At 29.2% G+C, this 26,311-nt stretch overlaps 2 protein-coding genes and 1 long non-coding RNA gene across 3 annotated transcripts; 2 read left to right on the top strand and 1 right to left on the bottom strand.

The window, feature by feature from the left end:
- Nucleotides 1-1,429: 1,429 nt before the first annotated feature.
- Nucleotides 1,430-17,109, bottom strand: Bem46 (abhydrolase domain containing 13-like protein Bem46). Its single transcript, XM_067286160.1, has 7 exons — nt 16,751-17,109; nt 5,608-5,839; nt 4,047-4,147; nt 3,716-3,969; nt 3,528-3,632; nt 1,783-1,890; nt 1,430-1,711 (listed from the first exon to the last, which is right to left on the bottom strand). Exons 1-7 carry the CDS (start codon nt 17,031-17,033, stop codon nt 1,634-1,636), a joined length of 1,161 nt encoding a protein of 386 aa, XP_067142261.1. The 5' UTR covers nt 17,034-17,109; the 3' UTR covers nt 1,430-1,633.
- Nucleotides 17,110-17,666: 557 nt separating this feature from the next.
- On the top strand, nt 17,667-24,214 carry LOC136988276 (epoxide hydrolase 1-like). Its single transcript, XM_067286159.1, has 10 exons — nt 17,667-17,900; nt 18,094-18,132; nt 18,885-19,020; nt 19,645-19,773; nt 19,849-20,150; nt 20,222-20,390; nt 22,645-22,777; nt 22,848-23,050; nt 23,122-23,356; nt 23,428-24,214. The coding sequence occupies exons 4-10, from the start codon at nt 19,647-19,649 to the stop codon at nt 23,627-23,629; spliced, it is 1,371 nt and encodes a 456-aa protein (XP_067142260.1). The 5' UTR covers nt 17,667-17,900; nt 18,094-18,132; nt 18,885-19,020; nt 19,645-19,646; the 3' UTR covers nt 23,630-24,214.
- Nucleotides 24,215-25,047: 833 nt separating this feature from the next.
- LOC136988282 (uncharacterized) lies at nt 25,048-25,667 on the top strand. Its single transcript, XR_010882745.1, has 2 exons — nt 25,048-25,484; nt 25,588-25,667. It is a non-coding gene; the product is annotated as an uncharacterized lncRNA (long non-coding RNA).
- The last annotated feature ends 644 nt before the right edge of the window (nt 25,668-26,311 follow it).

Genomic DNA, 26,311 nt, shown 5'->3' with positions numbered 1-26,311 from the left:
TAAACTTTATTTTTGTCATTTCCCGTATTTGTACATAATTTTTATGGAAACACAGCTTCCCTGTCATCAAATGTCACCGCACACCACTGTATTTTCTAAATAAATATTGCTAGCATCATTAAATTTATTAGTAACTAAATTAAGTATGCTTCTAGCCCCAAAGTTAACTATACATTACATGGTTAGCCTATTAGTTATAGATATAATTAAAACGGCTTATCATATCAACATGAGAAATGAATACAATCAATAAATAACTAATCATAAATTATTTAAATATAGTTTTAATTTTAATTTCTTTATTTAATTAACAGAGTAATAGTATACACCAGTGTTCCGTGACCTTTTTCTACTTGTCGCACACCGATAACTCAACACGGCATATCATAATGTTATTCCCCTCAAAAATGTATATGATACTATTAATAGAATTACGTAATGCCACTAACCTATTATTATCGTTATTAAACAGACATCAACACTTGTGAGCAAATTTATTTTAGATATAATTTCTTAAAATACATAAAAATGTGTGGCTTGTAATAAAGAATAAACAAACATCTTGTTTCATCAGTGCTGCAGCAGAGAATGAAATACAAGCATAAGAAACACAACTGTGATAAAAATATATAAATAAAACTTGAAATTAATAGAATATGTAAAAGTTCACGTCACACCTTTCACCATGTGATGCACACCGGTTGCGGAGCACTGGTATACACAATACACAATGCACTGTATTATTTGTGATATTTTCAATCTGTAAACTGGGTTTGTTACAATATTTTACATATATCATAGTTATTAAACACTAAAATTTGTCTAACCTTCAATGGACTGATGAAGAGTACCTGAAATGGATTTCCTATATTAATTAAAGATATATTTAAACAAGCAATTATTATTGTAACATTTGTCACAATGTGAGGCTGCAACTTTTAATCATATTTTTAATTTATTTAATTTAAAATATGCTCTCCACCTCAAATTAGTAGTGGCTTTCCCCTGTACATCATACTTTTCCTTTAACAATACAGTTGTGCTGGTCATCTATCTAACATCTTTCAGGGGAAAATTTTTGAATTGAAATAACATGATCTTCCGATGCAAATGGAAGATCATATATAGTTAATTGGGGCCTCCTGCTCCTAAGGTCTCTATACCTGATCTTGGATTTCATCTATCTAATGCTTTTCTTGAGATTAAGAAAAGACAGACAGACCGACGAACGACAGTGGGAATTTATAGAACTACAATTTTTTCAAACTGCAGCCCAATAATTTGTGTTTGTTTATTTAGTGACTGTATTCCTTCCTCATCTTGATGTGATAAGCCCTTTAAATTATAGCTGTAACTAACAGACTAGCCATTTAATTTATCATTAAATTTAGTTTGCTACAATTTAAATTTTAATGAAAACAAAGTGACATGATGATGTGTAAATTGCTTTTATAAACTTTCTTCGTTTTTTACATTTGAAAAGTTAAGAAAAATACATTATATACATATGAAACAGTGAAATATTTTAAATTATTTACAACTGTAGACAAAATTTGTTAAATCTGTCTTTCATAAACAGTTCATAAAGGAATAGTGAGGATTTTCAGTTTATTTTAAATAAAAAATATTTTGTTTAAATTATTTCCATTTTAACATGATGAGGGCTTACTGGCCATTGTAATACTTGATTTTGATGTTTTGATAACATTACCTAAAAAAAAAAAAAAACTTGTTAATAATAAAATTTTCTCATCTGGAAATAAAAAAAAAAGTCAAACTTACATCATCTAAAAACAAATTTATAGTCCTGTAATATCCATTGCATTGCCATGTTTCGTTGTGAGTTCCATTTTCAAATACTGCCATTTGTTTCATTTTGCTCCTTGATGCCTTCAACAACATTTAAAATAATTTTGACATTTTCAAAATCATTTAATCAAAGTATTTTTAACAATTTTAAAACATGACAAAGAAACGTTTTTGTTTTATTTTAAACATGGTCATAATGTTTTGGAGAAAAATACTGTTTATCAAAAAGTTTTAAAACTTTTTTATATATTAAACAATTATTATTTTATAATTAAACTAAAGACATAAAAATTGGAGTTAAACAATGAAAATACAATATATCCACATTATTTGAATTAATTAAATTGAATAAAATTTATTTGTAACAAAAATATTGGTTTAATCTTTTTGTGTTTGTTTTCTAGAGTATATTTAAAAAATTTTTATGGATATTTTCTTTTAATTAAATGAAACATGAATTACATGTAAGGACTACATTGATCTATTGCAGCATATATTGCTTGTACTTCAAATGTTCCAGAGTTTGAACAATGCTTCTACATTTGAACTGCATGCAGAATGAAAAAATGCATTCACCATGTAAATGCCATCTGTCATGTGCCCAGGTCAATTCTTGATCTTTCTGTGAACATATGTATATATATATATATATATAACCCCTACCTATTAATCATAACATCCAAGGAAAGTGTGGAAGCAACAAAGCCTAATAGAGAGGTTGTAATACAATTGATTGAAGTGAAAAAAGGAACTTATTGTGAAGCATGGAAGCAGTACAAGTGTGATAGATCTGCTGGCCATGTTTAAGATATTAAAGTAAATGATGTGTACAATTCTTAAGAACAAAGAGGAAATAAAAGCAACAAATGTGACTAAAGACATGACAATGTTGACCTCCAGGAGATCATGTGTTATTGAGGAGATTTATCTACACTAGGAAAAGTTTTCAATGAAAAGCAATTGGCTTGTGGTATCATCTCCAAGAATATCTGTTTGGAGATGATATCACAAGTCAATGTATTTTCAATGATGATGCCAAGCTGCATAGTGACTTAAGAATGGATCATCACTTATTGTGAAGCATGAAAGCAGTACAAGCAGTACTCCTCACTGAGAGATAGTAAATGCAATTTTATTTTTCATTTTTATACAGTGTTTATGAATTTTATTTATTATTTTCATGTTTTAATTTATTATTTTGGACATTTAACTGTATTATTTTTACTTTAAATTATGTGTATTTGCTGTTTTAAGTTTATCGAAATGGATATTGTTTAGAGTTTGGAAATGAATTTTCATTATTTCTAATGGAGAAAATTGATTCAGACTTTGGACAACTTCAGACTTCAGAATTCAAATGGTTTCCTGGAATGAATTAAATTTAAAGTACAAGGCACCACTGTATTTAAATTTTTTTTTAATGAAAGATGAAGTCCCACCTTCTAACACTATGTAGTGTAACTACTTGACCACTTGGCATTTTTCATCTTTAATTTTAATTCAGTTTAGTTTAGAGATAGATATGACTTAGAATTTTACTATTCTAAAATATTTGAAAACAATAAATACTAAATATTAAATCATTTCTAATATAATAATTGTTTAGATCCTTAGAAAAATGACAACCTAAACTAATCACATATTGGGTGGATATAAATAATTATAATTAAATTACTCAATCTGACAATTAGAGACATTGAAATTATTTCCACCATTACCTGATATAATTCTTGCATCATATGAGGAGGAATTATTGCATCTGCTAATCCAGAAATGAAGAGAGTTGGTACTAATACTTTAACAATCTTATCTATAGATCTGAACTATGAAAGTAATAAAATTTTCTTTTATAGTCTTTTTCAATAAGGATAAAACATATATGATAGAATATAATTATTGAAAATACCTGACTTTTAAATATCCACACTGGTAACCATTTTACTATACTCCAGTTAAAAAGTACTTTGGCAGTGTCTGGAATGCTAGTAAACGTATTTTCGATGATAAGCGTCATAATACGACTGCTGTATTCTGGACGGCTTGCAAGATCTATTGCCACTGCTCCCCCTAAAGAACGTCCGAAGACCACAATTTTTTGTTTATCAATACCGGGATGTTTTAAAAGAAACTCCAAACCTGCTTGAGCATCAAAATAGAGTCCTAAAAATAAAAAAAATGCAATTTAATAAAATTAATAATTCTGTTAATCATTACAATGTGAATTATGTGATAAATACCTTCTTCACTTGGAATTCCATCACTATGACCATATCCTCTATATTCTAAAAGTAAAATATTACATCCACAAAAATGATAAAGACCATGAACATTGGGAAGTCTAGAAAAATAGACACATTCAATATATAAATTGTTTTGTATTACTTTATTTATTTTATTAAAATATAATTTGAATCTTGTAAAAAGAAAAAACTATATTATTGACTTACTGGTTAAGAAATTGATCTAATTTTATTATTATTATTGCTTTTTATTTTTTAAATTTTGATTCAGATCGTATGATTTTTCTCTCTTCTTTCACAAAACAAAATATAATATCAAGCTAATCAATATTATTTTCTTTATTAAAATTTTTCCCAATCAGCAATTGTTAAAAAAAAAATTACCAATCACCAGTAGTTAATTATGTTGGCTGTGACTATATCATTAAAGTTTTTTTCATTAATGAGTAATTGTCATTATTTAAAAATTATTCACAATTAGATATTAAGTAACAGTTATGTAATACTGCAATTTTTATTTTGTAAATTATTAAAAATGGAAATTTAGTGAACAAAAGAAACAATAAGTTTGAAGTAAATAACTTTAAAATTTCTAAAATAAATAATATATTTAAGAAATGAACCATCCTGATTTGTTTATAATAATTATTAATACTTATGACTTTTGAAAATATGATAAAGTAACTTAATACTCAACTAGATGAAGATAATTATTAGATCATATGATATTGTTAATACTTCAAGGACAATCCATGAGTTACTTGTTAATGATATTAACAAATCAGAGAGTTAATATATAGAAAATTTCCTGACCTTTACTGGAATGAATAATAGAGTTAAATAATCAGTTTTGATTTATTGGTATTGAAATATTTACTGAATGTTGTTTTAGTATAATTTGATGACACAATTAAATAATACAAATAGCAAAATGTAACTTTTTGGCATTTTCAAGTGTGGGTTTTTGATAATTAAAATTAAAATTATTCTATTTTTTACTCCAACATATATTACAGTAGGCTCTCAATTTAACAAACTTTGGATTTAATGGACAAAAAGAAAAAATTTAACATTTTTTAAATTTGTAAATAAAGCTCACTAAAATGTTCATTCAACAAATTAGCATTGATAGCAGAAACACTCCATTAGATGAATTGTATAGTTTTTGATGTTTTCAATTAAATAAAGTTTGATTCCATCATATTTTATTTTTATATTCTTAACAGATGTTTTCATGGCATGTATAAATTGCTTGATCAATTATAATATTTAATTCATACTTATATGCTATAATATTTTAATACATCATGTACTGTACATTGGAAGTTCATTATTAATGTATATTTTTACATTCAATTTAACAGACATTCAGCAATAGAGGACACCCTCTTTCCCCAATTAGTTTGTTAAATTAAGGACCTGCTGTATTGAAAATTATTCAATAACAAAACAACAAATTATTTGGAGTAACAAAACAGAGAATAACAAATGTGGAATATATTTAGAACATATTAAAACAAACATATTTGGAGTATATATAAAAATTTATAATACTAACCTGTGTCCTATATTTCCCGCATTACCATGCAAATAAAGAATTGTGGGAACCTGATTAAAAATTGAACTGTCTTGTTTCACCATAACAACATTAATCCGAACACCATCAGCAGTAACTATATGAAGATTATCTGAAGGTAAATTCATCATTGATGGAGAACGGACAAATATTCGAGAATGAGGAGGTTGATCTGGATGATATAAAAGCCAGTCTCCAAGCTGATAGAGAAATGCTGAAATAAACAAATTAGATCTTTAAAATAATAAAATATTGCAATAAATTTCAAATAAAATATATAATTTTACTTATTAGCATTAATATAATTAATAAAATTTATGTACTCTTTTAGACTAAAGGATAATCATGTTTGTTCTAGGACTTTATGGTATATTTTTAAAATCACTTGTTAAAAATGAAATTCGTTTTAGTTTTTCTTAAAAGGGAAATAAAGCTCTTCTATTTAAATGTTAAATTTAAAGTTTCAAAGAATTTTATTTCAGGTGGAAATGAACAATTCTTCAGTAATTCTTTAGTGAACTAATCTAAAGGAAATTTAAGGTAAATGAAGTACTTCATAAGCTACTGAAAATTCATATTTTCTCAAAATGCAAATCCTAAAATATATTCATGATGCAGATAATAAGATAAGTTACCTGCATTGAATTTGATCTATTATCTGAACTTAAAATTATATAGATAAACTTGAAAAAAAAATCAAATATATAAAGATTTTAACATGGATAATATCGGTAGTATTTAATGTTTGAAGAGCTACTTAGGATATAGGTACATTTGGAGCAGCAACATGACCAGTATGACTCTTGGTGGGAATGATTGCACTACTAAATATAGATTAAATAAGCTGTAAATGAAGTAATTGCCATTAATTTTACTAAAAAAAAATCACACACAGATTTTCAGTATCCAACAGCACAGGTTGATCACTTAGTTCTCATTTACTATGGAATATTAATATGCATTAAAACCAACAGTTGGCTTCTAAATAGTTCTATGAGAATTATTATATAGAAGAAGGAAAATTACCAACTTTCAAGATACAAATTTAAGTAAGTTTATCTAATAATATCAATTAAAATATAGACTGATATATAAAAACAAAAGAGAACTAAAGGCAAAGCTTATATGTTTTTTATTTAGTAATTTCCAGAAAAATGCAGATGTATATGTGTGACATATAAACAATTTGTAGAGATGCTCTTGAAAACTGAAAACAGTCCAGTAGTTTTTCATAATGGATGATCCATTATGAATAACTACTGGACTGTTGGATTTAATTATTACAGAAAAGTCCTACATAAAACAATTCAATACTTTGTGTCTTTCACTTTACAAGATATATCTGTTATGTTTACTTGTTTATGTGGGTGGCCATCAATAATCCTTTAGTGAAATTTGACAATGTATACTCATAAAAATAAAAGTAAAATAGTAACAAAAAAGACCGTGCATGCATTAAATTTCCAGCAAAATCAGTCATAGAAAAGCTTCATTTGGTCATTCTTTGAATAGAAATATCTTTGAAAGATGCAGAATTCTGTTATGTTAAGAACAAGGTCAAAAAACTGTTAGAGAGATGTCTAACTGCAGCAATTATTAAATAATGACTTGTGGACATCTCATTAACTTGCAAGAGGAAGTCATGACATGGTCATCACAGATTTCAGTAACATTAGTTGTGGGTAAGTCTTGATATGACCCTTTATTGAGCAAAGAGACAAAGCACGCTTCTCAAATGTTTTCAAGAAAATTTAAATTAAAAAAAAAATGACTTATGAGCAAGTTTTTGTAGATTCAAATAATTTGCTCTATTGCCAAATGGCTCATTTGCAGACATGGATTTATTAAAAAATAGTAATTGTTTTGGGGTCCTCTATAACTCCCAAAGTTTGTCAGCATGTTTTTAAAAACACCTTGTATGTAGTTAATTTAAAATTTACTTGTTTGAACTTTAAATGTTTTTAAAACCATTATGATGGCAAATATGGTTTACTGAACCATGCAAAAAAATAATTGTTGTGTAAAGTTTAATAAAAGTTACTTATTAACTATTCCAATATTTAAAATTTTTGAGTTAACTCTCTATGGGTACTTCTGGATCTGCCACTGTGACTGCACTTATATAGCCTGATATTGAAGGTATCTGCAGTATTTAAATTTATGGTTAAAGTATACCTAGGTAGCCCCTATTGCATTGCTTCCGGTCATCATCTTGTCTATGATTATGTGACTGCGCAATCATACACATGTGATTAGCAAATATTACCATTTCCGTTTTAATTAGAATGAAAATTTTTACTTAAATTAATAAGTAATTACTAGAATAAATAATTAATCACAAATTACATGTTTCTAATCCTATTTCCTTTGTTTTTTCTCACAAACACTTGATGTGGTTGCTGACTTACATGAAGACTTCCTTTTAGTTGATAATTTAACATTCTATATTTTCTATTTTCTTTGCTTTCACTTTTTCATTTTTTACGTTTATATTCCAGTAAGTTATTTATTTTATTTTCCTTTTTTTGCCATCATTCTTGTTTTTAAACTATTCTGCAGCAACAGGTACAGTACAGTGTCTAGTTCGGTCCATTTTGGTATTTTGCAAGACCCTGGATATATCCAACTAATATGTTTTGTAAATAACTTAAAACATTCTCCAGGTGTTTTTGAATGCCATTTAACATACTTTTTGTACATAAATGAATAGAGGTATGAGTCTGATAATTCAGCAGTATAATGGACTGGTAAAGTTTTTCTGTTTTTTAATGTACCCCATAATTGTTCTATCTTCTGTGTATTTTCGCCAGTTATTGGATTTCTGAAGTTTTCGGAATGGTTGACAGTCCTATGTTCTATGTCTATTCCTTCTAAATCATCTATATTATTATAGCCTTTCCACTCATTCGTTACTACAACACTACCAGAATTAACAAATTTCGATATTATCCAGTTTAATGTAACTTCACTTCTCTCATTTACCTAACACACAAAACAAGAGTCATCTTCTCGACAGATCTCACCAACAACCCATCTAGTACCCTTTAGTTTTCTTCCTTTTTCATACTTTCGTTTGGCAATTACTGTTTCATCAATCTCTACCATTTTGTTTGGTCCACTGATTTTTAATTTTTAAAGACATCATATTATGTAAAGAAATCATCATTACTAACCTTAGGAAGTTGGCCCAGTCTGTAGCTGTTCTTTTACAAATACTGACAGCCAAAGCAGCAGTAGTTAATGTACATTCCACACAAATTAAATGCCATATGAATGATAGTATGTCTGCCCAAGAGATGCGCCCAAACTTTCCTTTAAATGTGCCGTCGAATGCGGAAAAATTCTTTTTTCAACAATTACAGTGTACCATAACAGAGTTCCTGTCTGGTCTATATATTAGTTTGCGACGTTTGGAACATTTATTACATACGTCCTCAATGTGTTGTAAACCTAACCAAACAGCAAACTTTACGTCAGAGGGTATATTTTTATCCAAACCTAATTCTTCAAAATCGTTTTCCATCAGGGAAAAAATTTCCTCAAATTACATTTTGTCCAAAAGACATCATTATTATATTCTTCTAAACACATTGTTTATAACTATTAATAGAAATACTGTTAATTAACATAGTAAATGCAATAAATTTAGCCAAAAAATAATGCTTATATCTTTATATAAAGATAAATCCAAAAAAATTCAAAATTACTCAAAAAAACTAGAGCCAATTACAAAATCTCCACAAAATGGAATACCATTTGCATATAACCACATTCATAAGAATGAATACATAATACATTAATTTGCATAAAAATTAAGCAAAGTTGATAGATGCCCTCTACTTTTTTTTCCAAAAAGCTCCTTTATCGAGATTACCAGAAGCAAGGCGATAGGGGTTACCTAGGTATACTTTAACCAAATTTATTTATCAACACAATATTCAAGATCTTGAATTTCAAATACTTCTAGTATTTAAGTATTTGCTGATAGTATTCACCCATGTCTAGTTTAAACCATATTATAAGAAACATGCCTATATTTTCCACACTACAAATGTGGATAAAGATGCAAGTACAGTACATAATATTTTCCATCAATTTGCTGTCTTTGCACAGGTTCAGATAATTTCAAGTGCTAAACTTAACAGATGAAGGAAAATTGCTAAAAAAAACTTTCAGATACAAATTTTAATATTAAAAGAGTTAATCATTAAATATAGAGCGATTTTTTTCAAATATGCCAGGAAAAATTGATTTGAAAGTTCATTATATCAGACTCTTAGATGAGAAACTACAAGAGTTTAAATCTATAAAACTCCAAACAACAAACTGAAATACTAAAATGAAAAAAATATTAGAATAAAACTCTTCAAAACTGAGGAGTCACATTACACTTTATCTATGATACTAACACAGTAACATGGATGGAGTGTAACTAGTTAACTAATCTGTTAAGAGGAAAAATCTTGTAGAGGAACTAAAATAAAAATATTTTAAGTTATGAAGAAAACACTTGCTCAGTGACTCATCTTGTTTACTCTTGAGTTGTAAAAGGCAATTCATTTTGCAAACGGACTGAAGGAATGGGAATGACTCTCTTTCAAATAAATGAAAAGGAAGAATAGCCATTCATTTACTTTGATAAAAAGTTTACTCCTGTAGAATATTAAACTATTCTACAGAAGTAAATTTTTATAGAAGTAGTGTGACAGAGAAAGAATATGTTGCCTTTATATTTAAACTTTAAAAAATTTTACAAAAATCAATAATCATTCTTTGAAGAATATTTTGTTTGAACATATTCAAATAGAAAATATTCTTCAAACAGTGCAAACTTAAATTCTTTCCAAGTGTTTTTTATGTGATCTCCTTGGAATCCTTGTGAATCCAGAAAAAGTAAAGATGCTACCATTTTTGTCTAATAAGCCAACTTCAGATATCTAGAGCTTGAAAATTTTAAAGTCTGACTGAATGTTGTCATTGTAGGAATCTACTTTACCCGGATTTCATGTAAGCAGTTTATAAACAAAATAAACTGCTTACATGAAACCTGGGAAAAGTATTTCTTAACATGAAATCGAGGAAATATTTCTTAACATAATTAAACACAATGCCAATCAGAAGTGCCATAACTAGGCATGTTCAACAGCTGCACTGGCACAGGATCTGGGATGAAGAAAGCCTTGAAATAGAACTAATAAAAAATTGTCAACTACACTGTAATAATATTTTCATTTATTCATGTGAATAATCCTGTATATTTAATGTGCATACAAAAATTATAAACAACCATTTTATCATATTTGTTTTATAATTTTTTACCCCACAAAAAATTAGAGCCCAAAATAAAATCTTGCACAAGGCAGATGAAAAGCTAGTTATGATCCTGCCAATCAATACTTTCAAAAATAAGCCATAATATTACAAATATGTAATTTTGATATAATGAATCAACAAGAAAAACTGCACTTGCTATGAATGCAAAAAGCAATTATAGGAGTATTCATGACAAGAAGCTTTTCTTGCTTTTAGAAGAGCAGCATTCTATGAAAGCTATGAAACACATGTTCAAATGAAATAATTTGCAATTCTTATTTCATCTTTGTTGGACCACTTTATTGGTTGGCATTGTCTTTTCCAGGAATTCTTTCCATCACTTTTTAAATTACAAAGTGACTATAATCCCTCTGTTAACAAGTTTTGACAATCAGTGAACACTGTTCTGAGGAAGCTTTCCATTAAGTTTCCATTGGCTTTTGCCATAAAACTATAAAAGCCATTATAGAGAAAAAAGTTACAAATTATGAATATCCCATTAATTTAAATTTGTGGAATCTTTGAAGTGTATTTGACATATGCTGTGTTGATTCCAATCTCATTTCCATCCTAGTCATAAACAAAGAAAGTGGCATCAACATACAATGAATACATCTCAAAATTCCTAAACTAAACATAAAGACAATATTAGAAGAGGGAGATCCACTACCATTTTATCTTCCTTCTTACAAATTTCCAATACAAAGATAGGCAGGCAGGCAAAATTATCAGAAATGTCTCTCACTCCTCCCACTGTTAGCATTACTGAAGTGTGAAATTTATAACCACACCATTACTAACATCTGTTTCAATGTCTTCTTAGTCTTTTGCATCAACTGCCACCGCTGTAGTCTACCTACCCCCTGTTTGTTTACTCTACCCATTTTTCTTGACACTGACATTCTACTTTTTTCACCAGCCCATACCTGAAGATTGCCTGTTAGCTGAGTTGTTTTCAACTCATCAAAACATTAACATTTCAGCATTTCTTACACTTTATCTACTGTTAAAAATGCATTGATTAATTCACAATAATGGCAAAGAAAGTCCAATTATTCAAAAATTTCAAAATTAGATTTGAAATAGATTAGAACAGAATATTTGAAATTTTTTCAGAAAATTTTTTTCTTACATTAGAAGTTTTTAATTCTAATATAAGAAATTCTACTTTTCTAAAAAAATGAATTGAATCTTTGATTATTCCAATATAGCCTATAAAAAAGGCAATGTGTATGACCCCAAAAATTATCTACCTATATCTTTGGTTTTAGTAATTGGTAAACTATTTACATCTTTATTAAATAAAAGATTAGAAGATTGGATTATTAAATATGATATTTTGTGTCAGGAGCAAGCAGGTTTTCGACCTGGCCGATCTTGCCAAGATCAAATACTTGTTGGTGCAATTGAAATTGCAAAAAAAAGACAGGAAAACTTTATGCTGTTTCTGTAGACTTTCAATCTGCTTTTGATACCTTTAATCATAAAGTTTTATGGTCTCTATTAGAAAGAATGGGTATAAATAAACAGTTTCTTGGCCTTATAATTGACATATACTCCAAAACCACTGCAAGAGTAAAGATTTTAGCCAAAATAACTGATTCTTTTGGTATTGACATTGGAGTTGCAGGGTGAATTCTGAACCCACTGTTTTTTAATTTATATGTTAATGGTTTGATAGTGCGACTTGCTAAATCTGTCCTACCAGAGATTTCTTTCTCTGATCAAGTTGAGTTACATGTACTATTGTATACTGACGACACTGTAATCCTTGCTGATACTCCACAAATGTTACAAAAGAAAATCACAATTCTAGAGGAATTCTGTTGTGACTATGGATTAACTATAAATGTTTCAAAAACAAAAGTAATGGCATTTAAGAAGGTGATTATTTTCATCTTCTGGATTGTTTTTACAGGCAAAAAATTATAGTATTCATAAGACTAAAATAGCACTGGGACTCTATGTGACCTATTCTTTCAAAAACTAAAATTAATTCTGCTCATATTTATATAAAATTATTTCACTCAATGATTTCCTCTGTATTACTTTATGCTGCTCCTGTATGGGCAATTACTTATCATGATGAAATGGAAATTGTTCTTGCCTTATATCTTCAAAGAATTTTTATGTTATACCATAAAATTCCAGCTTCTATGTTGCAATTGGAATTTGGTGTTTCTAGAATATCAGTATTAATAAAAGCAATAGTTTCTTTTTGGATTAGACTGTGATATCAGTTATGTTAAAGTAGTGTATAACAAACTGTATAGGATTAAATTAAGTTTATGGATAAATGGATAATTATACACATAATTGGACATTGGCATTGAAAAATCTGTTACATCAACACAGTTTCTCATTTCTATGGTTGTCTCAATATCCTCATTTGATCAAAAATTATCAAACATTCATTATAAGTGTGTTGCGAACAGAACTTACAAGAAGATTGGTCTTTGTTGGAAAAGAATAAGCATTTTCAATTATATTGTAGTTTTAAAACAACTTATGTGTGTGAGGATTATTTGTTTATGGACATAAATTATCATGTTAAACAATCAATTCATTCCAGCTGGCATGTGGTCAAATTTATATTTTGACATATAACATGAGACTAATAATAGACCCTGAGAGAATTTGCAGTAACTGTAGTTTGCAAACATATGAAACTTGAAAACGTGTTCTTTCACTGTATCAAATTCGAAACAAACAGAAAAAAGTATTTGACAAAATTTAAAGATCCTGGAGAGATATAATTAATTTATCACATTTCTCAAAAAATGATTATTTTAGTGTATTTTATTTTGTGTACTAAGTTATTTAATTAATTTGTTAAATTTTACTAATTTCAGATTTACATATGTATAAAACAATTATTATTGTGTAGTACTAAGCTATTATATTAATTTTATAAACTGTACTAACTTCAGTTTTTATGTAATATTTTAACCCCTTGTAACAAAGTAAGGTTCATACAATATGGAATTGAATTGACTAATAGTCATCAACACTGACTATCAGCTACTGCTCAATAGTGATGCCAGCATTAACACAACATATGTAATCTGATCATACAAAGGAAAGAAAATGAAAGTGAAAGAAGTGGCAAAGATATGAAAAGAAAACAGATGGAACTGAGTATAACAAAAAGAACTGAAAATCATCACAACTGAAAAATTATGAACAATTTTAACAATTTGGGTCATTGATAATACATGACATAAAAATGAACAAAGAATGCTGTTGTCATTCATAGCCAAAAGTGAAGCACCTACAAAATGTACAGAAGCAAGACTGTGTATACAACAACCAAAAATGGCTCAATTACATGTAGCTTTGTACAAACAGTTTAATGCAAAATGCTCTAAAATAGTACCAATTACTACTAGCCTAATGATTGTTGAAAAAAGCAAAACAGTTTAATGTCAAAATAAATGTTGCTGAGGCATGTTCTTTTTCCAATGGTTGGCTTCAAAGATTGAAATAATGATACAAGCACACAAAATCTGGATATCCATGGACAATAGAAGTCTGCCAATCATATTGCTACAGAGAAATACCACAGTGTTTTTGAGGAATTGGTGAAGATAATGATTTAGTGTCCTCTCAGGCATACAATGCTGATAAAACTAGGTTGTTGTGTTATTGCCTACCAAAGTTCATGTTAACTGGAAATGATGAGAAAGCTGTTAAGGGATTTGAACAAAATTAGAACAAAGTTACAGTGTTCTTGTAGGCAAATACTTCTGGCAAGCATAGAATGAAATTTCTGGTTATAGGCAATCATAGATATAGCTATTACTACTTTTTTCCATGGCAATAAAAAAAACCACTAATGAAGATTTCTTATTCAGTTGTCAATTCTGCTTTGTGGAAATTATCTGTATGCAATGGTACCTGGCATTTAAAGAGACATCTTCAAAATCAGACGAAAAAGAACACTACACCAGATGACATTTAAATCGCACTATAAACCTATTGTCCAGTGTCAGTAATATTTTCAGGCTCCTTCAGAGTCCTGCTTCACAGAAATAGATTCACCTGAAGAAGAACTCTGGAGGATCCTGAAAACATTTGTACAGTGTTTATATTACCAGACACTAAGTTTATAGTGTTATTTACCTTCAAAATCAGTTATATTTAGTGATAATTTCCGATACCATGTAAACAGTAGTACTACATACATGTAGAATAAAAATCAAAATGATTTCTATTCTATATGTTGTAGCCTGACGATGACTGCATAAACAGCTGAAAATATTAGAAAAGAAGAAATTTCTGCTGGTTAAGAATTATTTTTTTCGACTTGTTACAAATCTTCTAAAACAGTTATTTGTGCTATTTTGTCTTTTAAGCCATGATTTGTACTTCTTGCTTAAAGACCTACCTGTTTAATTCTTTAAACACAAAATCGGCCAAAATCAGTCTTACCTGTTCAAAAGAAAATTGGCCGATGGAAAAGTTGTTTGATTGGTTTTGCTATACAAGTTCCCCTTGTAGCCTAAGGGGTAAAAACAATTTAGTTTCTAGCTACGTAGGAGGAAAAAGTTTCCAGGGTTTAAGCTCTGGAAACTTTTTCCTCCTACGTAGCTAGATCTAGAAGTATGTAGAAGTTAATGATTGTCTGGACTTACAACTAATCTCCCTTTCTCAATCTGAGATTCAAAAATCCATCCATTTTTTTAGTATTCAGTCTAATTCCTGCAGTCAGTCAGTATGTACAGTACAAAGCATTCACAATCTCTAAGATCACATGCTTTGTTTACAAATTTGTATTTTATTGTACACACCGTAGTGTAGATGTCAACAAAAAGAAAGGGTATGATTTCAACTGGAAGTGCCAAAGATTAAAGGAAGAACAATGAGAGTTGAATCGTAGCAGCACTTGGAAGAGAAAGGATAGAATAGAGGTACAAAAATTCACTATAAAGGGATTAGCTAGTGTGTTCTTGAAACTGAAAGCAGTTAATTTTTTAAGTGGGAGTTGCAAGTTCATGTCTCACTCTGAGCTGATTCTTTTCTTCCAGAACTTTCTAAATAAAAAAATTAATTATTAATTTAAATTCTTCAAGAAATTGCACCTAACTGCCTACCTCTAGGCAAAATTACTTAATATTCAATTAATTAGAAGCCATATTATATTCCTGACATTCATGACAAACATACATGTATGTATGTTTCTTGTTATTTGTTTAACTTTTTTGACTTTATAAACACATCCTAAGTTTTGCATAGTAACATATTTTAGTGTAAAAATCACAAAAATAAAAATAAAAGCTGAAAAAACAAAAATTAATCATAAATCAAATGAAACATATGTTATATATAATAATAGTACGTACATACAAATTCACACTAACATATATGTATAAAGAAATTAGTTTTCAATATTTCTCAACCCAAATATTTTTTATTCCTTTTCAACTTCATAATTTCAACCAGTTTACGAAATTAATCTCAAGAAATATCAAACAGCCAGCGATTCGTAAGCAAAGCAGCATTATTACATACGGTCCACTGACTATAACAACAGATGATTACAAAAAGTCTAATAATAGGTCACAAGAATCCATAGAAATAATATTAAAACCTATATTTCAAACATTACTACAAAACAAACAAAAGAAAATAATTATTTATCCTAGATTTTTATACTGTTCTCATTTCTGTTTACATAGCTATTAACTATTCAGCTTTTAATGTAAACAAGTTTGATTTTCATATTTACCAATAAATTATCTAAAAATAACTCCTACCAAGCATTAGGCGGCTATATACAGTATTTTCACTTAAAACCTGCATTGTAACTTACCTGATGCTGCAAAAAAGAAGAGACAAAGCGCTAATATGCTGCCGTAATACCAATAAATAAAAAAGATAAGAAAAACGGAAGCTCCACAGCACAGCCAACACTTTTTCAGTATAAACAAGACGATCCTGCTAACCAGTCTGATAGTGGCAAAATCGGGATTGCTGTCTGGGCTTTGATCACTCGAAGAAGCCAGTTTATTACACGTAGAATTCATATCGATCACGCTTTGTTTATCAATTATCGGTAACGACGACATAGTCGGACACTCTCTGTTCATTCTCATAAATATACTTCATAAATTTAGTCTCTCTCTACGGGATATTCCATTCAAACATCCTCCATCTTGGTCTCATGCTCACTAACCCTCTAGCGGTAACATATCGTTCTAAACTAATAAAATTTTATTGTAAACAAGTAATTAATAAATGTATAAAATTAATTTAAAATATTTAATTTTAATAAAAAAGTATATATAATATAATAATTTAATTTGTTAATTAGTAAGAAAGATAATTAACATGATAGAATTATAAACACCATTATGTTTTCATTCTTTATTATGATTATATAAATTTATGGGGAAAAATTTATTATTGGACGAAATAATGAGATAAAATATAAAATTTTAATAAACTCATACATATATGTGAGTGTTTTTTTTGCCAACGTTGATAATGAAAAACTATGTTTACTTTTTGCAATTCATAATATGAAAGAAATTGTTTTGTCTAATACCTGGAATTACGTAACAAGCGGTACGTGTTTATAACTGGTTTAGGAAATTTCTGATGTGTATTTGTTTCCTGTGTATGTTAATTTAAAATTATAGCCCTAAATGTTGATACTTATTTTTTTTTTCTTTGACGTTTTATACTATTGTAATTTTTAATATAATATTTACTAGTTAGAAATAAATAGAATAATTCGTATTTTACTATTACTTATTCAAATCAGATACTTTCGAGACATTCTAAAATTTACTTTCTTTTACTTTCATTTTTGACTTTTCTACTCTGTGGAGACCGGGTCCACAATGGGGGCGGCTGGGTCAGGGTTGAACTTAGACTTTTGAGGTCCTAAGCTATAATCGTTAACCGGTCTTTTTTCTACACCAAATATCGATACATGTAAAAATGTATAACACGAGGCTGTAAGTTGATTTATTTCATATATTTAGAAAAAAGTTTAAAAATTATTACGAAATATAGTTTTATATTTAATATATTTCGTAAACGAATTATTATGATTATAATAAATTATTATTGTTATAAGTTATTTTAATTGGCCTGTTTACTATTTAATAAGATTGGCCCCATTTTCACAAAAAAATCTTTCAAATACAGTATTAAGGAAGTAGGAAAAATCAGGTTATTTCAGTACAGGTAAGTTCTTACTTCTAGACGTTCTTATAAATTATTTTTAAATATTAAAATTAATGTAGTCTTTTACTGATGAATTATAGAGGAATATAAAATTATATATTTAAAAATAGATTTTATTTATTAAGATTTTAATTTTTTAAAGCTAAAAATGTATATAAAATTTAATTTTTTCCACTATATATTATCAATTTTAAAATTACTTTTTAAAGTCAAATTTTAAATGAATTCTTACAAATTATATTATAAAATAATTATTTATATACTATTATATACAGTCGAACCTCCAATAATGGCCACCTTCCAACAACGGCTTAGTCTAAATAGCGGCCATTTCTTTTCCAGGGACTTTTTTTTTAAACAAAAATGTAGGACTATACAAAGTAACCTTTAAAAAACTGTCGTTTTTTATGTTTTCCTCAGTGGCCATTATTCAGAGGGGTTTGACTATATACACTATATGTATAGTTTTATTTAATTCAAACTATATGTATATATATATAGACAGTTTGAATTATTATATAAAAAGTAGTTTCATTTAATGAAATAGTTAAAAAAATATAAATAGTTTCTTATATAAACCTATAGTTATAGTTTATATATTTTCTATAGTTATATAAAATTATAAACTATAGGTTTTATATAAACTAAAATAATATAAGCCTATCATTTAAAATTTTTTTAAATAACAATTTATTTTAATTTTGTACGAAAAATGTTAAAACATATTTATGTCGATACAATATTTTATGCAGGATTTTTAAGTATAGAGGCATTAACGTCGATAAACAGTACTAAAAAACACCACGCCTCCCAACGAAGAAGGAAAACGTGTACGTCCTTGACATCGTGTAGATTAAGATATTTATTATCCTGCTACCAAACCAATAGGTGAGTATTTTTATGTACAACTAAATTATTATATTAAAGAATATATTACTAATAATTTTTGTATCTTCATTCTATCGTATATATTGTTAATATAGGACTAAGTAGTTATATGAAAAATGATAGCTAAGGTCACCTAAAATAATCAAACAGATATTAAATTCGTATCAATTTAATTTCGTAGATTATATTAAGATACCGTAATTATAGAAAGGAAATGTTAAATTTCGACTAAATTTAAATGTACATTACATTACTTGATATCTTTAATTAATATAGGATTTAATTTTACATAATTAAAGTTAATTATTGTATTTAATTAAAACTTAGATAGAGCAATCATCTACTACTTAATAGATGTTATTATATTTCAAATTAATAAACCAGGCTAACTTAAATTATAATTAAAAAAAAAAATGCGAAACGTAATTTTGTTACGAAAGATTTCGTTGACTTTTATCTCTAAGAATGTTAATAAAAATAGTTTTTAAAAATAACTGATAAATGGTTGAACTGATAATGAAAAAAAATAATCTATGTCTATTGTCTGGTGTTCTGATAACGATTTAAGGGTAAAATGATTTTACACAACTTTAAAATATTAAGAAAAAATATATTTTTTAATAGGTATGGCTATCAAACTTATAGTTTTTGTAATAATTGTCGCAGTTGCTTTTGCTTATTTCTATCCATGTCTTCATAAAGATGTTGAAATCCCTGTTTTGAAAGATGGTTGGTGGGGAAAAATTCCAGCGGGTATATATTGGATTTTATTTTTTATTAATTCAAATTTCTGTTTTCTGTATTAATTTATAAGTTTTTAATATTTAGATGGAAAAATACCTGCAGACGACACGAGCATACGCTCTTTTACAGTGCCGTATAAAGAAAGCGATGTTAAAGATCTTCATGAGAGGCTATCTCGGGCACGACTCTCAGAACCATTAGAAAATGTACAGTTTCAATACGGTTTTAATACTAATTATTTGAAAGAAATAATAACTTATTGGAGAACAAAATATGATTGGAAGAAACAAGTAAATGAATTAAATAAATTTCAACAATATATCACTCAAATCGAGGGCATATCGGTTCATTATATTCATGTAAAACCAAAGATTACCAACAAAAAGGTAAACATTTGCAATAAGAAGTTTAGTCATCTTTATTTTGCTTTTCTTTATTTTAAAATATTTATATTTAGACTCGGATTTTACCACTTATGCTTATTCACGGCTGGCCCGGCTCTGTTGTGGAATTTTACAAAATTATTCCTCTTTTAACTACTCCTAAACAAGGAAAAGATTATGTTTTTGAAGTAATATGCCCATCCATACCCGGTTATGGATTTTCAGAACCACCGCACCAACCAGGTAATCTTAAAAATAATCTTTAATATTAGAAATTTTCTGATATTTTATAATTATCAATTCATTTCTTCGATATATATTAATTCATCCGTCTATACAAATAATTGTTTAAAAAGAAAGAATTTTCAATTTAGTGTTGAGCATACTAGTAGCCAAGTGAGACGGTCAGGTGGCTTAGCGGTTAAGGTGGTAGCCTCTTGCTCTGGGGATCCGGAATCGTATCCGGATGACTCAAAACCCCAGGAATTTTTCGAGCGGGATCTGTCCCAGTTATACGAAACTCGTTCCTCACCACCCGGTTCATTGTGGTTATTATATAAAAAGGCCTTCTTAGTACTCACAGGGAGGAAAGAATCAAAACTAAAAAAAAGATATGAAAGTTTCTTTTATAATTTATTACGGTTTTAGGATTGGAATAGATTGATAAAATAAGGCAACGCAACATAAATATCTGCCAACGATACCGGGAGTACTTTCTATGGGAAATTTGCTCGATTTAGGTGTTAGACACATGAAGAAAACCCGAAAAACTCTCCACACGGCCATTCCAAAGGTACCCGCGACTCGCGCAGTATTCAGTGATTTTGTCTACTGGTGGCTTTTTACGGTTTTATGATCCATAATAAAATTGTAGTTTATTCAAATTTGAAAGTTATGCAAACTAACAGGGTGAGACAAAAAAATCCGGACTGTTTTTAAAGCATAACATTTTATCGAAAAATTGAAGTAACTATTAATTATTGTATATCATTTTAAAAGAAATTTTATTTACAATGGTATAGAATTGATGAATACGATCGTATGGCCCTGGTCGGCTAGTGCCGTAAGTTTGCTTTGACAGACTCGTAATTCCTTTGGACAGTCTTCGTGTCAATTTTTTTAGTGAAAGTCTGATTCTTCGGATCAGTTGTGTGGTATTTTTTGCCTGCCAACCTTCCTTGTATACTATTTGTGACAAATACCCTAAGAAATCCTCAATTGGTCGGCATTTTGGTAAATTTGATTGATTATATTCTTTGAGTACAGAAAGAATGTTTCTGAATTTGAGGATTTCCACGGTCGAATTTGTGTAATGAGACTAAACTTTGTCGGGCCAAAAGACGAAATTATCATATTGATGATTTTATTCGATTAAAGCAACGCAACATATGGACGATCTGCCGAAGAGAGAATACCTCCCTGGAGGTCTTTATGGGAAACTGGCCCCTATTTAGGCGCTACTGACATTAAGAAAACCTGGAAAACTCCACGTGGGCAGCCCGTTGGCCAGGCGCTAACTCACGACCAACTACCAGTATTCAGTGATTTTATCCTCTCGACCATTGACGGATCATTTTTGATGATACTTGTTAAGAAAAAGGATTGGAATTTTCTGTAGACATTCGTTTTGGTACTTGTCAGCATCAATTGTAAGAGATCCCTTCTTAAAAAATGGCTTCGAAACACCTGCTGGTGAAATGAAAATGTACAGCATGATTTTAAGTCAAATTTCTTCTTAAATTTGTACTTCACTTCGGGAGGTGCTTGATTTTCATTGCTCGCATAGTAAATTTCATTTTCTGGTATTTGCATGCCCGAGAGAGAAAAGTACTTCTCATCGTCCAAAAGAATTTTTTGTTTCTAAAATTTCTTACGAGCCATCTGCATTACGTTCGTATTTCGGCAATGTTTTCAAACAGTGTACTCTGGGACTCTTTTCTTCTTTTTCTTTATTCCCGTCTTCTTAAGTATCTTACCTATGTATGTTCAATGACAATAGGACCTTCTAGCTGCCTCCACCTGACTAACTGCATCTTTGTTGTCAAACATTTGTCGCAATACTTTTAGGTTTTTAGAATTTGTAACTGGCTTTCTTCCACTTCTTGGCCTTCTTTTTTTTTTGTTCCAGATATTTCGTGCTTCTTCAAAATATTATATACAGTTTATTTGTTATGACCTTTGGCTAAAAAATGCTTCACCACCAATTTTTTGAGTGATTCGCTTTATTTTTGTACATTTGTACAACGCTCTCTTAATGTGTCCTCTTTTAAAATCATTTTCCAAATTGACTCATGAATGTTTGAAAACTTTATGTGCTGTAGCTGAACATGTGTGATGACATAATTTTAAAACTTTCGCACCATAATTGATCTTTTTGAGTTCAAAAGTTATGATGCTTTAAACTCAGTCCAGATGTTTTGTCTCGCTCCGTTAATTCATTTTCGGTGTGTATTTTACTAATATACAGTATAATATTCTAATGCATATGTTTCGATAGGGTTTAATATGTTTGATGCAGCAAGAATATTCAATAAGTTGATGGATCGCTTGAAACATAAAAACTACTATGTTCAGGGAGGTGATTGGGGCAGTGCCATTGCTACTGCAATGTCTGCTATATATTCCAATAGGTTAGTAGTATCAATATTTAGCTTATGAAATGCTAAACAATTTTATTCATTGTAAATTTTTTTTAATCAGAGTTACTGGCGTACATTTAAATATGATTTTGGGTGACTTCAATTGTAACTCAATTTTCAAAATGTTAATTGGCATGATAAATCCAAATTGGGTGATGGGAGCCGAGGACCAGAAATATAGTTACCCAATTATCGAAAAACTAATGATATTACTTCGAGAAACTGGATACATGCATATACAAGCTACAAAGCCCGATACAGTTGGTAAGTTATAAAAATTTAGTTCTTAAATTAATATTTTATTTTGAACACTTTTAAATAGTTTTAATTTTCAGGTGTTGGTTTGAGCGATTCACCAGCTGGATTGGCTGCTTATATCTTAGAGAAATTCTCTACCTGGACACATAAAAACAACATCAATGCAGCTGATGGAGGATTGACAAAGTACCATAACTTAGATGAACTGCTGAATAATGTTATGCTATATTGGGTAACAAATTCGATTACTTCATCAGTAAGATTTTACAAAGAAAACATGGCAGAGAAAGTTTTGAATATAAAACTTAACAAGTAAATTTTGCTTACTAATTATTAATTGTTTCTTTAATGATTTCTTTGAAATTAAAATGGTATTTTTATAGGTTGCCTGTTCATGTGCCTGCCGCTATCGCAATTTTTCCTAATGATCTTTACAATTTTCCCAGAATAATGATAGAACAGCAATTTAGAAATCTTACTCAATACACTCATATGCCAAGAGGAGGCCATTTTGCTGCTATGGAGGAACCATCTCTTTTGGCTGAAGATATTTGGAAATTCGCTGGAATATTACAAAAATCTTAATTTTAATATATATAAATAATAATAATAATAATTGATGTTTATTACTTTTATAATCCTATTACAAATACTTAATATCTAGAAAGTTTTATTTAAAATTATAAAATAATATGCCTAAATTTAAAAATTTCTGTATGGGTTTCAAGATTTGAAAAGAATGAAAGAAATGAAATATTGAAATATTTGGAAAAAATATAATAATTTTTTATTTTGCTATCATTATTTAATTAATTTCTTTGTTTATTTTGTATTTTATTTTGAATAGAAATATGAATTGTTTAAGGAAAAAATAGGCTAGATGCCCTAAATGGTTAGGGCGTCAGTCTTCCGCTCTGGGGAATCTCGAATCTGTGTGAGTAACCTCCAAGTATTATTCGTGGGCAACCTGTCTGATATGTCGGAACTCGTTCTTAACAACCCGGTAGCACCTATTGTGGATCTGTCTGTAGCCACGATGTGCACCCTCTTAGTACCCACAAGGCAGAAAGAAACAAGAAAAAGTTTCACATTTCTCTTTTTTCATTAATTTTTTTGAAAAGAAGTGATAAAATATGAAATATATATGAATATAAGTATTTAAATCTTTAATGATAGTTAAGTTTTAGTTTTTAATTAAATATAAGCGAAATTTATTTGGAGATATAATATTGAAATCTAAATTTATAAAAATAATATATGCCATTTAAAATATCTTTATTCTTTTATGAAACTAAACGTTTAACATTGAGTGGATTCAATAAATTTTCACAGTAAAATAAAAATTTAGGAGCGATTATATCTTAATGTACAGTACCTTGGCTGAACTCAAGTTTCATTAGGATAATTTAGAAGTTTCATTAGGAAATAGAGTACCTCTCAAAAAATAAAATGGCGCAGATTAAAATTTGATTCTTATATTTATATTTTCTCTACTTAAAAAATTAAGATAACCTTTTAAATTGAGCGACTCTAAAATAAATATATAAATTATTATTTACTACAGATCGATATATACATATATAAATTCAGCAACGAGTTGTGTAAGTTTCTCTTCAAAAACGTTAAAATTGTGTGGCGCCATCTGTTATGAGATTTTAATAAAAACATTTTATATTATTAATTATTATAAAATGACAACGTGCTTAATTTTTAACGTAGAGATGACTTTTATTATAAAAAAATTGTAAATGCTAATAACGAGTAAAATCTTCATAAGTCCGTCTCCACTCGAGGTATGGCACATGACCCTCTCTACCTCCATGACGATTTACTACCAAAATTGGATAGCACAAGGCCCCTAATACACAAACCTCCTTGCAAAATTTCAGGAATCTTCAACAAAAAGCGCAGACAGTTATTGAGCTTCAAAGTAGGTGAACAAAATCGTGCCCACCCCACATTAACATTCAGACATACAGGAAAAATACCCGAATATTTTTTTTTTTTTCATTTCTCGACATTTCAAGATTCCCTTAGTTCAAAAATGCAAAAATCTAGGGGGGGGGTTCATTTTTGATCCTCCATACTTTTAATTTCTCTCTGTTATATATAACAGCCGGGAAAGTAGAAGTCAGAATATGTATGTGTGTTAACAAATGTTTCTATACCATTCTATCCGCACTAAATTTGGCATATTATATTATTGAAATACAGTGGGGATCCCTACCCATTTCCTAAAGCCTACTCCTCTTTTTAAGCCCGAATTTTTTTTTTTTTTTTTGCAGTTTTATTATCGTAAATACTCAGGTCAATAAATGTAGGCCTACATTTTAGTTACTAGAACCATTGTTTTCATTATCGTCTCCCAACTTCATCTCTCCCCTCAAAAATCCAAACAATGCTCGGCACACGCAGCTGTTTCCAATAAATAATAAGAAAGGTAAGTTGAAATTTCTATAATTATACTGTATTGTTATTTTTTATCTTATCAAATGAAATAAGGTAAAAAATTTGATTTTTAATATTTCTTCTTATTTATGTAGGATTTTCTTTTCGTCTTGTCCCCTACTTTCGAAACTTCGCTCGTGCTTAGTCTAATAAAGACATTTAATTGCTTACTAAACTAACATTTAATTGTGACACTAGACATTATAATCAACGACATAAACATTGAACATTAAATTTGAATCGTCTCGTCTTAGAAAGGAGAAAAAGTCCCGTCTGGACTCGTCTTCCATCTTTGTCTGATGTTGGTTCATATGGAGATTATAGCCCTATATATATAGCTTTTTTCTCCGATGAGTGTCGTGATGATCGCTATGCGACTGAAGAGCCGGCCGTTTATCTCATGGCCTTAACGTATCGCGCGGGAAACCGTGCCTTCCGGAGGACTTTTATGGGGAATTGGCCTCCTATTCAGTCGTTATTGGTTAGGAGAAAACCCGGAAAACTCCTAGCAGCCAGCCTATCCGAGTCGCGGCGCGAACCCACGACCGAACTTTCCAGTGTTTAGGGTCCGGTCACCACCGCTATGAGCGGCAACGGAGACCACTCGCCCACTGGTGGGGCTCGTCTTCCATCTTTTTCCCGCCTTTTCTTTTAACCGTCGTCTGGCTACTCTCCTCAAGTCTAGTCTCGTCTCGTCGGCAGATGGCGCTTCATGGGGTTCCGCTCTCCACATTTATTTGCATGGAAAGTTAATCTTGGAATTTAAAATTTTTTACAGAAATTTTATTAATTTAATTTTTTTCCAATTTCATTTTAATT

This window comes from Centruroides vittatus, unplaced genomic scaffold, assembly GCF_030686945.1.
Source record: "Centruroides vittatus isolate TY-2023 unplaced genomic scaffold, ASM3068694v2 scaffold_324, whole genome shotgun sequence".
In the NCBI taxonomy this organism is placed as follows: domain Eukaryota; kingdom Metazoa; phylum Arthropoda; class Arachnida; order Scorpiones; family Buthidae; genus Centruroides; species Centruroides vittatus.
The sequence above is the reverse complement of the archived record's forward strand: the minus strand, read 5'-3'. Positions and strand labels throughout refer to the sequence as shown.